We start from the raw sequence: 13,039 nt of genomic DNA, 5'->3' as shown, positions 1-13,039 counted from the left end.
GGACTTGGGAGTTGGAAGTGATATATTTATATAATGAAAATCTTTTACAAACCGTTTCCCAAATTCTGGCTAATGTAAATTTATTTACCAAAAAAAAAATTTTTTTCTGGCTGATGTATCACAACTAGAAATTTTGGTTTTTCATCATCACCAAATTAATTAAACAGCTGTTGTCCCAAAAATAACACAGCTAGGTAATAATAGGACACGAAAAAAATATGAATATAGAGGAGAGAAACAAAGGTTGGGGATAAGTCCAATCACCTTTAATTGTTCAAGAAAACTTTAGTAAACATTACTCAGCAAAACCATTTTTATCACCTTCGATTCTAAACTATTTTTATCAAATTTATTTTGAAACTCAAAACTTCAAGATAATTGTTCAAAATAATTTGATAAAAATGGTTTACAATCAAAATTTTGGAAAATAGTAAACATTTAGGGAAATTTGAACCTTATAAACAATTTTTGATCATATAAAACCCTCCGACAGTTTGATTTCAAAAGTCTAATTGCTACTTGGATCTCATATATATAAAGAAACGAATTTCAGCTGTGTTTTAGCATACCACAAAATAAAGTACGGAATTCAAGTGTTTTTTGTTATTTTATATATATATGTATATAAAATTTTATTGATCATCCCCACAGAAAAATCAACTTGCACAGAATACCTCTACTATTAATTTTTAAAGGATGGGACAAGGAATCCACATGGAAGTGACATGCACAAGTACATATATCATTCATACATGGTAATTTGATTGGCTGCATCAGCATAACATAATACATTAGAGGTTAAAACAACTTCAAACAAAATAGCAACATTCTTTCATACAAATAGATATACCCAGAAGCACAGATCTTGATGACCACGCTAAAGCATGCATATATTCCATACTCTTTTATCACTTTAGGGATGTCCTGGAGGTGAAGGCTTTGGAATGAATGGGATTATAGGACTGCCATGTTCGATTGGCCCAGGTTTAATAGAAGCTTTTGAACTTGGAACTGGATCAATGGGGTGGTAATCCTCTAGAGTTACAGTGTGAGCGTCTTTCATGATCTCCAGCGTGCTCGGATTATAGTCATTCTCCTGCAATTTCAGTGAAAAAAAAAAAAAAAAAAAAAAACGCATGGCAACATCATCAAAAAGTTCTCAAGAGAGTAACCGGAATAGAGATTATTATGTGCTATGATCTTTTGTAGGCTCCGAGCAAGCATATGTGGAGTTTTGACATAACGTTCTACTTGCATGAATAGGACTTCACGCCCCCAATGCCCTTCTTTAAGAATGCATGTACCTTAAGCTTCCTGCTTATTGCTTTCGTTGTTGTACCTTCACCATGGTAGCTAAAATGCAATTCTGCAATTACATACAACAAGCACATATGTTAGAAGATACTAATATATATATATTAACTCGGAAACTGTCGAAACATGAGAGATCAACTAAGAAAATATATATTCAATCTCAAAATTAGGGCATTCTAAAGTCATTTTAGCAAGAAACACTTGGCATTTCATATTAGGTGCATACTGAACAGAACAATTTTGATATTCACCACAGTACCTAATCGGCTAAAACCACTAGCCAAAATTATCATCACTGACATGATTTAAGAGCAAACCTACCGAGGAATGTATTGAGTTTATAAATGAGGATCAGAGGCAAACGCATCAACCTAAAGGACACAGAGAAAGTTCTAACTATAAAGAACAACAGCCTAAGAAATACACGATGATAGTTGCATAGCTTGCGAACACACTTCCACTAACGATCTCCAAATGAAAGTTGGCAATGAAGAACCGAAAGGTCAAAGCATATTGATGATTTAAGGTCAAAACATAAATATACCTTACATCCTCTCTCTTTTTTATTTTTTTTATTTTTTTACTAAGAATGGGACCAAAAGCATACGCGTTTAATAGAATAGATTAGAGTAGTAATGTAGTTAAAAAGAACCAGAAGAACCTCTGTTCCGAGGATAAAATTAACTGCTAATCAATTCCTTGCTATTTTTTTTTTTTATCCCCTTTATTTGCTGGCTTCTATCATTCTCTTGTTGGGTTACGGTTTCCAATTGTGCTTTAGAGATGTTGACTTGGAACCCAAAAAAAGATGGGGGGAAAAAAAAAAAGACAAAGATCAAAATCACACAGTTAAGTGGATAATGGACACTGACAGTAAGAACTCATTCCTAAATTGTGCATGCAACTGCCAATCAATCCAATTCAAGAAGATAATTTATTAGAGTTTGTAGTAAAAAAAAATATATAAAAAAAATAAAATATAGTCAGAAACAAACACCTCTATTCCAAGAATGAAACTGCTAATCAATCCAATTAAATAAGCGAATTCCAGTTTTTGCTTTTGGATAGTGTAACTACTTAAATTAATTTAGCTGGTACTTTGACATGCATGAACTTGGCCTATATTCTTCCTGGAGACCACAATGAAACTAGGCCAACGAGCAAGAAAGTTCAAACCCATCAAGAAGACCTCCTAATATAATGACACTGAATGAATATCTCCCATGACATCATTTTTTCCAGTAAAGTGAACTTTTTTAGCAACATAGAAACAGACACCTGCTCATACCAGAAATTGAAAAAAAAAAAAAAAAAAAAAACGAAAAGCATTACCAGGAACATAGAAGCCAGTTACGCTGCCAGTGAAGCTGACAAACAATAAAGTTGTTCCAACCGCCACGAGCGAGACCCATAACCCAGAAGCTTTCATAATGTCCAGCTATTACTATTCCACACAAAATGTACAACAATCTCAAAACTAGAAAACCCAGAATGAGAATGTCCTTACGAAAGAGTATTTTGATTCCACACTCTTTCAAAAGGTATCTCAAACCCCCTTTTTCAAGCCAGCAAATCAACCCATTGACAAAGCTTTTCACAGCAATATAATAGAGAAACAGGTGTTTCGTCAGCCAAAGATTTTCGATCAGAAAATCCGCAAAGATAAGGAGGAGGAGAAGATGGAGGGGCTAAATAATGTCTAGATGGGTTTGAATAATGAAAATAATTTGAGGGTAAGTAAATAATAAAAGAGCGCATGTGGGTTTGGCTGCCATACTGTGTATCTCATAACTATGAGAGAGTAGTTATTGTCTTTGCAAATGCTTGCAGGAAACACCGGGGAACGAAAAGAGAATTTAATGCCAAGAGTCGTCGTGGAATGTGAGCAGATTGTTGCTCAGTTGGCTTCTGTACTGCTTCGAATTTTGTTGTTTTCTCACACGCTCTTCCTAATTGCCTCTCAAGTTGCCAGAAATTATGCCCCTACTTTTCGCAAAAAAAAAAAAAAAAAAAAAAAAAAAAAAAACAAGAAGAATTTTATAAAATTAAGACTCTGAAATTCAATATTTACCAAAAAAAGAATCTGAAATACACTAATGAGCCTGAAGAACATGGTAAAGCCACTGTGGACCAACTTCAAGCCAGGTTTCAAGGGTACACAAACCAATAGCATAGTTAGCAATGGAATGAGCTACAGTATTGGTTTCTCTGTAGTTAAATGAGCAGACCAAAGACACAAGTAAGGGTTAATTTTAGTGTTTCACTTTTTTTAATGATCAACAAGCATCTACAGTTGGAATGACTTTATCTAAGGTGATAATTTTGCATTTTACTTTTGTTCAAAAAATCAATATCAATCAAAATATTCAAAATTTAAAATATTAAAATTTTTATAAAAAATTAAAAAATATCGAATATTAATAAAAAATAATAAAAATTTGTTTTAAAAAATAAAATTTTTTATTAAAATTTTAGAATTAATTTATTTAATTCATAAATTATTAAATTAATTATAAAACTTGCTAAAATATTGAATGGATGTTATATTCTTCTTAGTGAATTAATTTATAATAAACATTAATAACCATAGATGAATTATTATTAATAAAAATATATAAAAAATACATATATAATAAAATTATTTATTATCTAAAATATATAAAACGATTATTACAATTATACAGTACTTCATAAATATCATCTTAGTACTACATAGAATTTTTGGATGGTTGAAAATTATCGGTTTCTTTTTTATTTTGATTTTGAGATGTAAAATATGATAAATAATTATGAAAAAATATAACTCTCTGATAATTTTTCATATAATTATTAATATGCAAACTATATGGATCTTGCATTATTGGTTGACTTTTGCATAACTACTACTCTCTGATGGTTGAGTTTGAAATGGTACCCATGAGTTGCTACTTGATGATATTCCATAAATATCCATTGAATAAGGATTATGAAAATGACTTCCAACCCTCATATATACAAAATTTATAGAAATCGAATCTTTTTATTGTTATGACATCTCCATTATAGGATTTTTTTTTTATGTATATAGTATTTTCTAATAGCACCGAATCCTTGTTCTGTATCTCTACTCCCATGATCTTCATCTTATATTGCATATGTGTAATATTGTTCACCAATAAATGATATATTATCTTCTTCTTAAAAGAAAATACAAAATAAAACATGTTATAAGAAATATATTTTGAACAATTTTCTTCTTAAAAAATGTAAAAAAAAAATAATAATAATAAAAAATTGTGAATTGTCAGGAATTTTTTTTTATTTTTCAAACAAACATTATTATTTCACATGTATATATTTTATCATATATTTACCCACATTTATAAAAGAGATATTCAATAAGGTTTGTCAGGTTCAAAAATATAATTCACAATTTTTGTATTTTTGCTTTATCGATATTCAATGAGTAGAACTTATTCATGTTATTCAATTCAATTCATTCTATTTTGCTTATATCATTAAATGTATAAAAAGTAATTAAAGGGTAAAAAAATTATCAATGAAGTTAATTTAATAATTTTTTTTTTACTAAATATCAATAATATTTATGAATTTTTTTAAAAAAATTAAAAAATTTCAGGGATATTTTCAAAATTTCAATGGAAATTATAGATCTTTTAACCAAATGGTTAGGTATTTGATATGGATATTTTACGGAAATTTCCATAGAAATTATGTTGAAATTTCAAAAATTTCAATGAATATTATGTAAGTTTTATTCATTTCTATTTCGAATCTAAATTTTATTTCGACCACTTCAAAAAATGAAAATATCAAAGAAATATAGAATATTTTGAACCCTGTTCTTGCCTACTTCGTCTGCTTATTCTTCCTGTTATCTCTTATTTTTCTTTTTTTATTTTTCATTGCTAGAATCTTTTATGGGTATTGTTAAACATTTGAGTTTTGATAATTTGACTATATATATATATATATTGAAAAGGAAAAATGCATAAAATGTATATATTTTATTTGTTTTTTATGTTCATTAGGGTGAAACGGGAATTTTGGTTCCTGTATTTTAGTTGGATAATTGGGATTAGCTGGAACAAGAGCCTTGTTTCTGAACCATATCCCTGAATCTTTTATGTTCGCTAAAATCGCCACATCTTGGTATTTAAATGGTTATGTACTTATAGAGAACGTTATCTTTCTGTTTAAACCCTTCCCTGGTTCTTAGAAAAAAAAAAAAATAAATAAAATTTTCACAATTTCAACCAAAATGTTGTGCAATGCTCTAAATGTGATAATATAAGATTAGAAATAGACAATTCTCTACCACGGTTGAATAGATGTGCTTGCAATAATCAGAATAAGCAACTGACAGTCGTGAAACTGTCCTCATGGAATCATAAATCATCAGTGTAAAATAATAATAATTAAAAAAAAGGAATTAAACATTTAAAAAATGCACAGTTTTATGGAAACAATTTTATGGCGACCCCTCCACATCTTTTAGGTGGGCGGGCATCATACACGAATAACTGACAACTGGAAACATTATGTTATGGTGTTTGGTACTTTCTCTTAACTTTCGTTTTACAGTTTATATAACTAATTATTATAAAATAACAAAGCTTATTCGCTAACAACAATAACAAACAAACAGCGAATTCACTAAACCAAAAAAAAAAAAAAAAAAAAAAAGAAAGAGGAAGAAAAGAACAACAAAACAATTGCTTTTATATTTACGCCGCCCAAGAAACATGAATAATTTTTCTAGTTTAATATTTTTAATAACTACATAGACATCATTTCAAGGCCGAAATGGTTGAAAACATCTTTATAATATATCTCAGTAACGATTGCAAACAAAGAGGCGGACTTCAAGTTCGTTATAAACGGAAGGGTAACTTTGCCCCTTTTACTTCTTTATTATTTTGGTTAACTCTTGTTTATTTATGTTCATTATTTTAGTTGTGTCGTTACGCTTTGCTTCTTAAGCGTATTGAAAGCATCTCCGTCCAACATATAAAAAAAATAATAATAAATAAAAATAAAAAATAAAAAACGAATAAGAACAGAAAATTAAAAAACAGATAAAATAGACGGACCGTAGAAAGTGTTTCCACGCCTCTGTCATTTAGTCTGCCAAACAGCTAGAAATAGTAATAGCGGGATGCTTTAAAAGGCAGAAAACATTGTTACTATAAAACAACTGTCAAAGCTCATAGAGTTAATAAAAGGAAATATATTATTACCGCATACTAAAATATATATATATATATATATATAAAAAGCCAAGTTATTCACCCAAAAAAAAGAAAAAAACGCCAAGTCGTATATCACATATAAGTTTATTCCATAGGGAAATAAAAGCATGGACATAAAAGATGGATCATACAGAACTGGCAGGCAGTGTATATCTACATGCTGCTGAACTTCATATGGAAAAGAAGATCATCTTAAATATGGAACCCTCCTTTTCTCTTTTTATTCCTTTTACCAAGCAGAATTTATTTTCCAAACATAGAAGACAGGGCCCAGAACCATAATTTCCATTAAGAGACATGACTAAAAGTTACGACAAAGTGATGGAGCACTCCTTGCCCAACCAAAGTAATTCCAAAACCAGCTGCTTTTGGTTTTCTTGGTATGCATATCTGGTTCACTTTTGTTCAGCATCTCCCACATAATACGCACATCCTCGTACTCACAGGCCCTCACATCGTGCCGCAGCTTGAGTAGCCCTGGTCAATTTCCATAACATGTTCAGTTGACTCAAGAGTCTCTAATAATATTTGCATGGTAGCAGTAAAGAGTTAAAAAGTACATAACAAAAGGATTGGATTGTTATGTATGACCAATTACACAGTTCATTACTGACGATTAGAAGCTTACAGTTTGAAACTGACCAAAAAAAACCACCTTTGAATCAGTCCAATCAACCAAATACTCAGCAAGAATCAATTTCTCAATTTGGACAAAGAGAGAACAATCGATTCACTAGAATAAAATACTTGTAAAGAAAGGCGGGATATTAATAGACAAGAGTCTCCGTTTATGCTATTTTAGACCAATTGTATAGATGAGGTGTAAACTCCTGGTTTATGAGAACCTGAATATAAAACATTCTCATCCACTATTATGAGACCCAATATCTTCTTATGTCGAAACAAGATGAAAGATTTCAAGATACGGGTGATAATATAAAGTGGAAGTAAAAGGGTATTTATGAATCCAGCATTTAACTCTGCGGTAGAAAAACAATATCTTCTTATGTAGAAACAAGATGAAAGATGAAAGGATTCAAAATATGGGTGATAATATAAGGTGGAAGTAAAAGGCTACTTACGAATCCACCAGCGTTTAACTCCGCGCAAAAAAAAAAAAAAAAAAAAAAAAAAAAAAAAAAAAATGAAGCAGAGGAGGACGGCCAAAATGACCACCCCCTGCTGCTTGAGCATAAAAAATTAGCCATTAATCCTTTAACTGCTCAAAGATTCGCTTAAAGCAAATCAAGCCAGGAGAATTAAACCGATTCCAACGAACAAAATCAAATATAGCATATGAGAAATATTATAAACTAAAAAGAAAAGTGCTACAGATTGTTCCAGTTGCACAGTTTCTACAAGAAAAGCAGACAACTTTTCGTCATAGGTCCAATAATAATTGAAAGATTACAGACAACCCGCCCCGCCCACTAACTAACTTGTTAATGCAATAGCAATGATTGTGAAATCACCGAATCAAATTAAGAAAAACGAAGAAAAACTCCATCAGCAGGAAGGAACCAGGGCAATTTCCCATTGGATTCTCTACATCCTAATCAACACCCGCATTTAGACTGTATCAGATTGGTTAGTTAAGCTTTCAGGGAGCCAGAGAGTATCAAAATGATAATCCAAATCTGAAGAAGAATAATAGATTGTTGAGTCCGATAAATTGGATTTGGATGGCCAATTTTACTTACCGTTTTTACGAATTCCAAGTCGGCATGCAACGCCCTTCCAAACTCTTTGCACGGGAAACACCACCTTACGCCACCACTCCATTTCACGATAAATCTTCCACTGCTTTGGCTCCACGGAGAGAAACTTCAGCAGAAGGAAGTAGAAGGTCAAGAATCCTGCAATCAATCCCCACGTATTATTTTTCCTGCTTTATTTATTTACCCACAAAAAGAAAAAAGTTTCCTTCTTTATTTATTATTATTGTAATAATTTTTTCCCCAAAAAAAACAAAAGTCTGAAATAGAATTTAAAATAAAAAGGACCAAATGACTTTGATATCGAATCAGAATATTTGAGAAAATCGGAATAAAATAGGAAAGAAAACAGTGAAGATTAAAGCGGCAGGGCAACTAACTGGGCAATTCTCTCCTCTCCCTGGGAGAGAAAGGAGCTTCCCAGCCTCCTCGCACGCTGCCTGTGGGAGTTTCTCGTCCCTCAATTAACCGTTGCCTCACGTCCCCAGATGACGCGACTTCCTCTACCACCGCCACGTGTCGCTCTACCCATTCCGGCCGCGTCCGGATCCAATGCTAATGTCGCGTTGATTGCGACGTACTCTTCTTCTGCCTAAACCAAATCGATTCACTGGGGCCCTTACTTCACGTGTGCTAACCCTATTGGTCCTTTACCCTCTAAATTAAATACGACCCATGTGAACATATTATTATCTGTGGACCACACCATGCTCGAGCAAAGGAATCGAAGGTCCACGTGTTTAATTACCAGGACGTAGAGCAAAAGCCGTTGCGGCGCGTGACTAACATCGCTAAGAGGAAAGCCAAATAAGATATCGCGTGGTTTGAAACATGCACCCAAGCATACGAGAAGGGGGCATTCCTCAAAACTGTGGGGACGGATTTGCTCACAGAACAACAAAGAGCGTGGCGTTTTTTACCGGTTGGTCGGAATGAAAATGTGTCACCAGCATATCAGCTGAGGATGTCCCGTTCGTTAAGAGCCCAAGGACTTCACGTCCCACTATGAGGCCCCACAAAAAATTGATGAGCTACAGGTATACCAATCACGTACATGCTCTTGTAACTACTTTCTGTATTATTTTAAGTTCCAATTCCAGGCCATGACATCATGAGCAACTAAGCATGGATGCGTAGGTCATGTATGACTCGTCGGAATGCTGTGCGATTTATAATACCCAAAAAAAAAAAAAAAGAAAAAAAGGAAAAAGAAAAAAGGTCTTAAAACTACGAAATCCCTCTCACAAGCCTACATGGGACCCAGATAATATGATAGATTTTGTGAAAAAGCACCTGCTTCTTCGCTCTTGTAATAGATAAAATTAAATGATAATGAACTATCTATATTTTTACACGATTCTTTTATAAATTTCTTTCACTATGTGCAAAAATTATAATAATAAAAAATTTAAAAAAAACATACACACACATCAATCTTTTAAAATCTTACAAATAATTTTTGCTATATGTTAAAGTATTTATGAAAAGACCTATAAAAATAAATGAAGTATTTTTTTTTTTTTTTCCCTCGCTCTGCAGAGTAACACAACTATGCTATACGTTAAACAAATTTATGAAAGGACCCTATAAAAATAAGTGACGTAAGAATTTCTTTTTTCTTTCCCCTACCTCTGCAGAGTAACACAGCCTTTTTATTTTTATTTTTAAAAAAAAAAAGGAATATACAAACTACAAAATAAATTGTAAAATGATGCAATTTACACGCCAAGTGAAGGTTTGTTTTATAGCACTTACACTTTTGAGTTGAGTTCATAATCTACTCAACCAAACCGTAACCGTTTGGCCCTGATTATTGCAGAAAATTTATGGCGGGGCTAAGGCATGGCTGTATGGAGTGATGTATTGCTTTTATTAGACCTTGTAAAAGATATAAGCACAGATGATACAGGAGATCCACGCATGCATTTGGACCTTCAATTTCGAGTCATCTCTATTTGCTTGTTATTCTGCTTTCATTTTGTTCACATTTAACGTGTTGTAAGTTGTAACTGTTTATGTACAGGGAAGGGAATCGTCCAGAATTCAAGACTATGGAGATCTCCTAATTCAGGTGACAAGAAAGACGAAAGGAAATCATTTCACAGTACAACTCGTTTCAACAATATGGAGATCCCCTAAGTTCTGAGTTTGTAGAGTGATATGCACAATATTTTGTACACCTGATTCAACAATACAAAAACTTTCAAAGAATACTTACCTGAAACAATATATAATGAGGACCAAGAGTGCCCAACATCACGCTTTTCCTCTTGATTCTTGGAAAACAGAGAACAACTCAAACATGAATACGCCTGAAGTGAGACTAATCAGTGCTCACTCTCTGTAAGCTTGCCATGTACGTCAAATAAATGGTCCATACATATGAGCATGAACTGTTCACCAATGGCTGCCAGCAACATGAACCAAATATATGAGCTCAACAATTTTCAGATAAGTTTACAAATAAAGTTGTTAATTTAGATGAAATCAGTTGTGACAGATGTTTGTAGTTCAGTTGGAACCACCGAAGAGGGAACATACCTGAAGATGAACAGGTACAAATTTGTATGTCACGAAATCACAAACGGGCCAGTACATCAGACCACCAATCAATGTTGGGAGCAGGTCTCGTTTCAATCTGGCAACAATCTCACTGCCACTCTCACCTGTGTATTGCAACAAGATGGAAAATCAACCCATGAATAAGCAGCCAAATATTAGTTCAGCACAAGAAACCCATTTTATACTGCACATGTCTTAACTACCATTTGTAGCACAGCTGTTACCTGTACTTCAAACCATCTAATGAGGGGAAGATCTAGGTTTGAACCCCTTTAGGGCCCTTGTTTATGATAGTGAAACAATGTCTTGGCGTGTGGATGACAGATCCAAAACCAAACATAGAAGCAAACACAAATATTGGTTCTTTCTTGACGTCTGTTGTGTGTGCATAAGACTAAAAGGATCGAGGCATAAACTGAAATAGACTAAATGGGCAGAACGGTAAAGGACCCTTATAGAGCATGATAACTACCAATAGCCATAGATAATGACCACAACAGCCAGAGAATTGATAGTAACAACCAAGTAAAAGCTAAATTATAAATCCAAGACACACAATTGTCGAACAAATACTGCCTAAGAGGCTCAAGAAACAAGAACTGAACCAGAAGTCTGCTCATCTGAAGGAACTCCAGGATGGGTAGAATCGGACTCAACCCCCTTAAAACGTTCAACAAATCCATCATAAAAAACCTGTAAGTATACTCCTCGATGAACTATGAGCTACCCCACAGTTCATTGAAAGAGCATAATAGGTAAGTACCCACTAATGTGAAAGGGAGACACAGAATTACAATGACAGAATGTCCTAGCATTGTAATCATCATGATCCACAAGTTTGTCCTACCTTGTAAAGCTGCATTATAGGAGAAGAAACTACTAGCAACACAAGGTCCAAATAAAGCCTGCCCCATAAAAATTTTCTTCAACGTTGTCAGCACATCCCGCTTTGGCAAGACTTTGGACACAAAATTAAACCACATATGCTGTGATGGACCCAAAATTAGTAATCCATATGAAGCCATTCGTAGAGTCCTTATTGAATCAATAGAACCAGAAGTTGATGTGATCATCTAGCAGATACATTTAATAAAATCAGTCAGTTTATTGTAAGAAAAACAAAATTATTTGGGAAAAAAAAAAAAAAAAGCTACTAAGTTGGATTACAGATTATTATCCACTCTAACCACTTTCAAAGTGACATATCATCAAAAAACCAATTAAAGATTCTGATAAATATGAAAACATAAAATGCGACTTGATATTACATAATCATTGAACATATCTGGGAGAAAAAGAAAAAGAAAAAGTAGTGAAATAAGGACAAAGGCATCGGAACTCTTGAATATACTAGCTCAAGAATGAAGATACTTAATTGATTCGAAGGTCAGAAACTAAAAGGACCTAAGAACCCAAAAGCCCACAATGAGCAATTAAATAAATCCCATTAACCCATTAGCCATCTGTATGCCGTTAATCAATTTCTCAAAGAAAAAAGAGACCAAACAGTTTTACGCCGAGATGGAAATTGGAAACATAATAAGTTTGGGAAATATAACAAGAATCCTCTGTAAGAGGATCTATGGTGGTACCTGGGAAGTAATATCAGCGGCCGCGTAAATGAGCGAGGACGAGATACTTTTAGTTATAATCGGGCGTGATTGGAGCTTTCCCAAATACCATCCCACGAATCCAGTATTTGAATTAGAAGTCGAAGAAGGTGAAGATGTCGGCGAGGAAAACGAACGCTTAGGGAAATGAAATGTTGTACGAAGAGGATGAGAGAATTCGTAAGCCCTGCCTCCGTTCATTACGCGAGGAAATTGAGCGTAGGCTCTCCATTGTTGCAGCTGGTTCGAAAGCGACGGTGATTTGGCGAAGACACCGACACCGGCTATGCGTAATCGCCTCTCCGACAACAGAAGAACGCAGCGTTTTGTGGTATCTCTCATGGCGTTGCCGCTGCCCATTTCTTTCGGTTTTGCCGTCCTTGGGACCCCGTAGACCCTTCTTTTAGAATGGTTTATATGTAGAATCACCCTGAAGCACTGTTGCCCACGTCGCAGAGATTTTTTTTTTTTTTTTTTTTTGGTAAATTTTTTTTAAATAGTTCTTATTCTATTTTGCTTAAAATATGGTTTTTATTTAAAAAGAAATGTAAATTAAATATAATATATTTTTCTAAATACTATTTTC

The 13,039-nt window shown here is 33.4% G+C and overlaps 2 protein-coding genes across 4 annotated transcripts; both read right to left on the bottom strand.

Annotated features, from left to right (window-relative positions):
• Positions 1-650: 650 nt before the first annotated feature.
• LOC107433730 (uncharacterized) lies at positions 651-3,294 on the bottom strand. The gene is made up of 3 exons (XM_048476113.2): positions 2,647-3,294; positions 1,305-1,366; positions 651-1,096 (listed from the first exon to the last, which is right to left on the bottom strand). Exons 1-3 carry the CDS (start codon positions 2,741-2,743, stop codon positions 914-916), a joined length of 342 nt encoding a protein of 113 aa, XP_048332070.2. The 5' UTR covers positions 2,744-3,294; the 3' UTR covers positions 651-913.
• Positions 3,295-7,854: 4,560 nt separating this feature from the next.
• Positions 7,855-12,896, bottom strand: LOC107420574 (protein sym1). Of its 3 annotated transcripts, none has more exons than XM_060817640.1 (6): positions 12,436-12,896; positions 11,691-11,916; positions 10,823-10,947; positions 10,500-10,688; positions 8,267-8,422; positions 7,855-8,140 (listed from the first exon to the last, which is right to left on the bottom strand). In XM_060817640.1, the coding sequence occupies exons 1-4, from the start codon at positions 12,811-12,813 to the stop codon at positions 10,605-10,607; spliced, it is 813 nt and encodes a 270-aa protein (XP_060673623.1). In that variant the 5' UTR covers positions 12,814-12,896; the 3' UTR covers positions 7,855-8,140; positions 8,267-8,422; positions 10,500-10,604. The 3 variants fall into 3 exon arrangements, with proteins under 3 accessions (XP_060673623.1, XP_060673622.1, XP_048331002.2); XM_060817639.1 differs by having other exon boundaries at positions 7,855-8,118; XM_048475045.2 differs by lacking the exons at positions 7,855-8,140; positions 8,267-8,422 and adding an exon at positions 10,207-10,343.
• Positions 12,897-13,039: the final 143 nt, after the last annotated feature.

The sequence above is a fragment of the Ziziphus jujuba genome, chromosome 5 (assembly GCF_031755915.1).
Source record: "Ziziphus jujuba cultivar Dongzao chromosome 5, ASM3175591v1".
NCBI classification, from domain to species: Eukaryota; Viridiplantae; Streptophyta; class Magnoliopsida; order Rosales; family Rhamnaceae; genus Ziziphus; species Ziziphus jujuba.
Note: the sequence above shows the minus strand (reverse complement) of the source record. Positions and strands in the feature narration are given on the sequence as shown.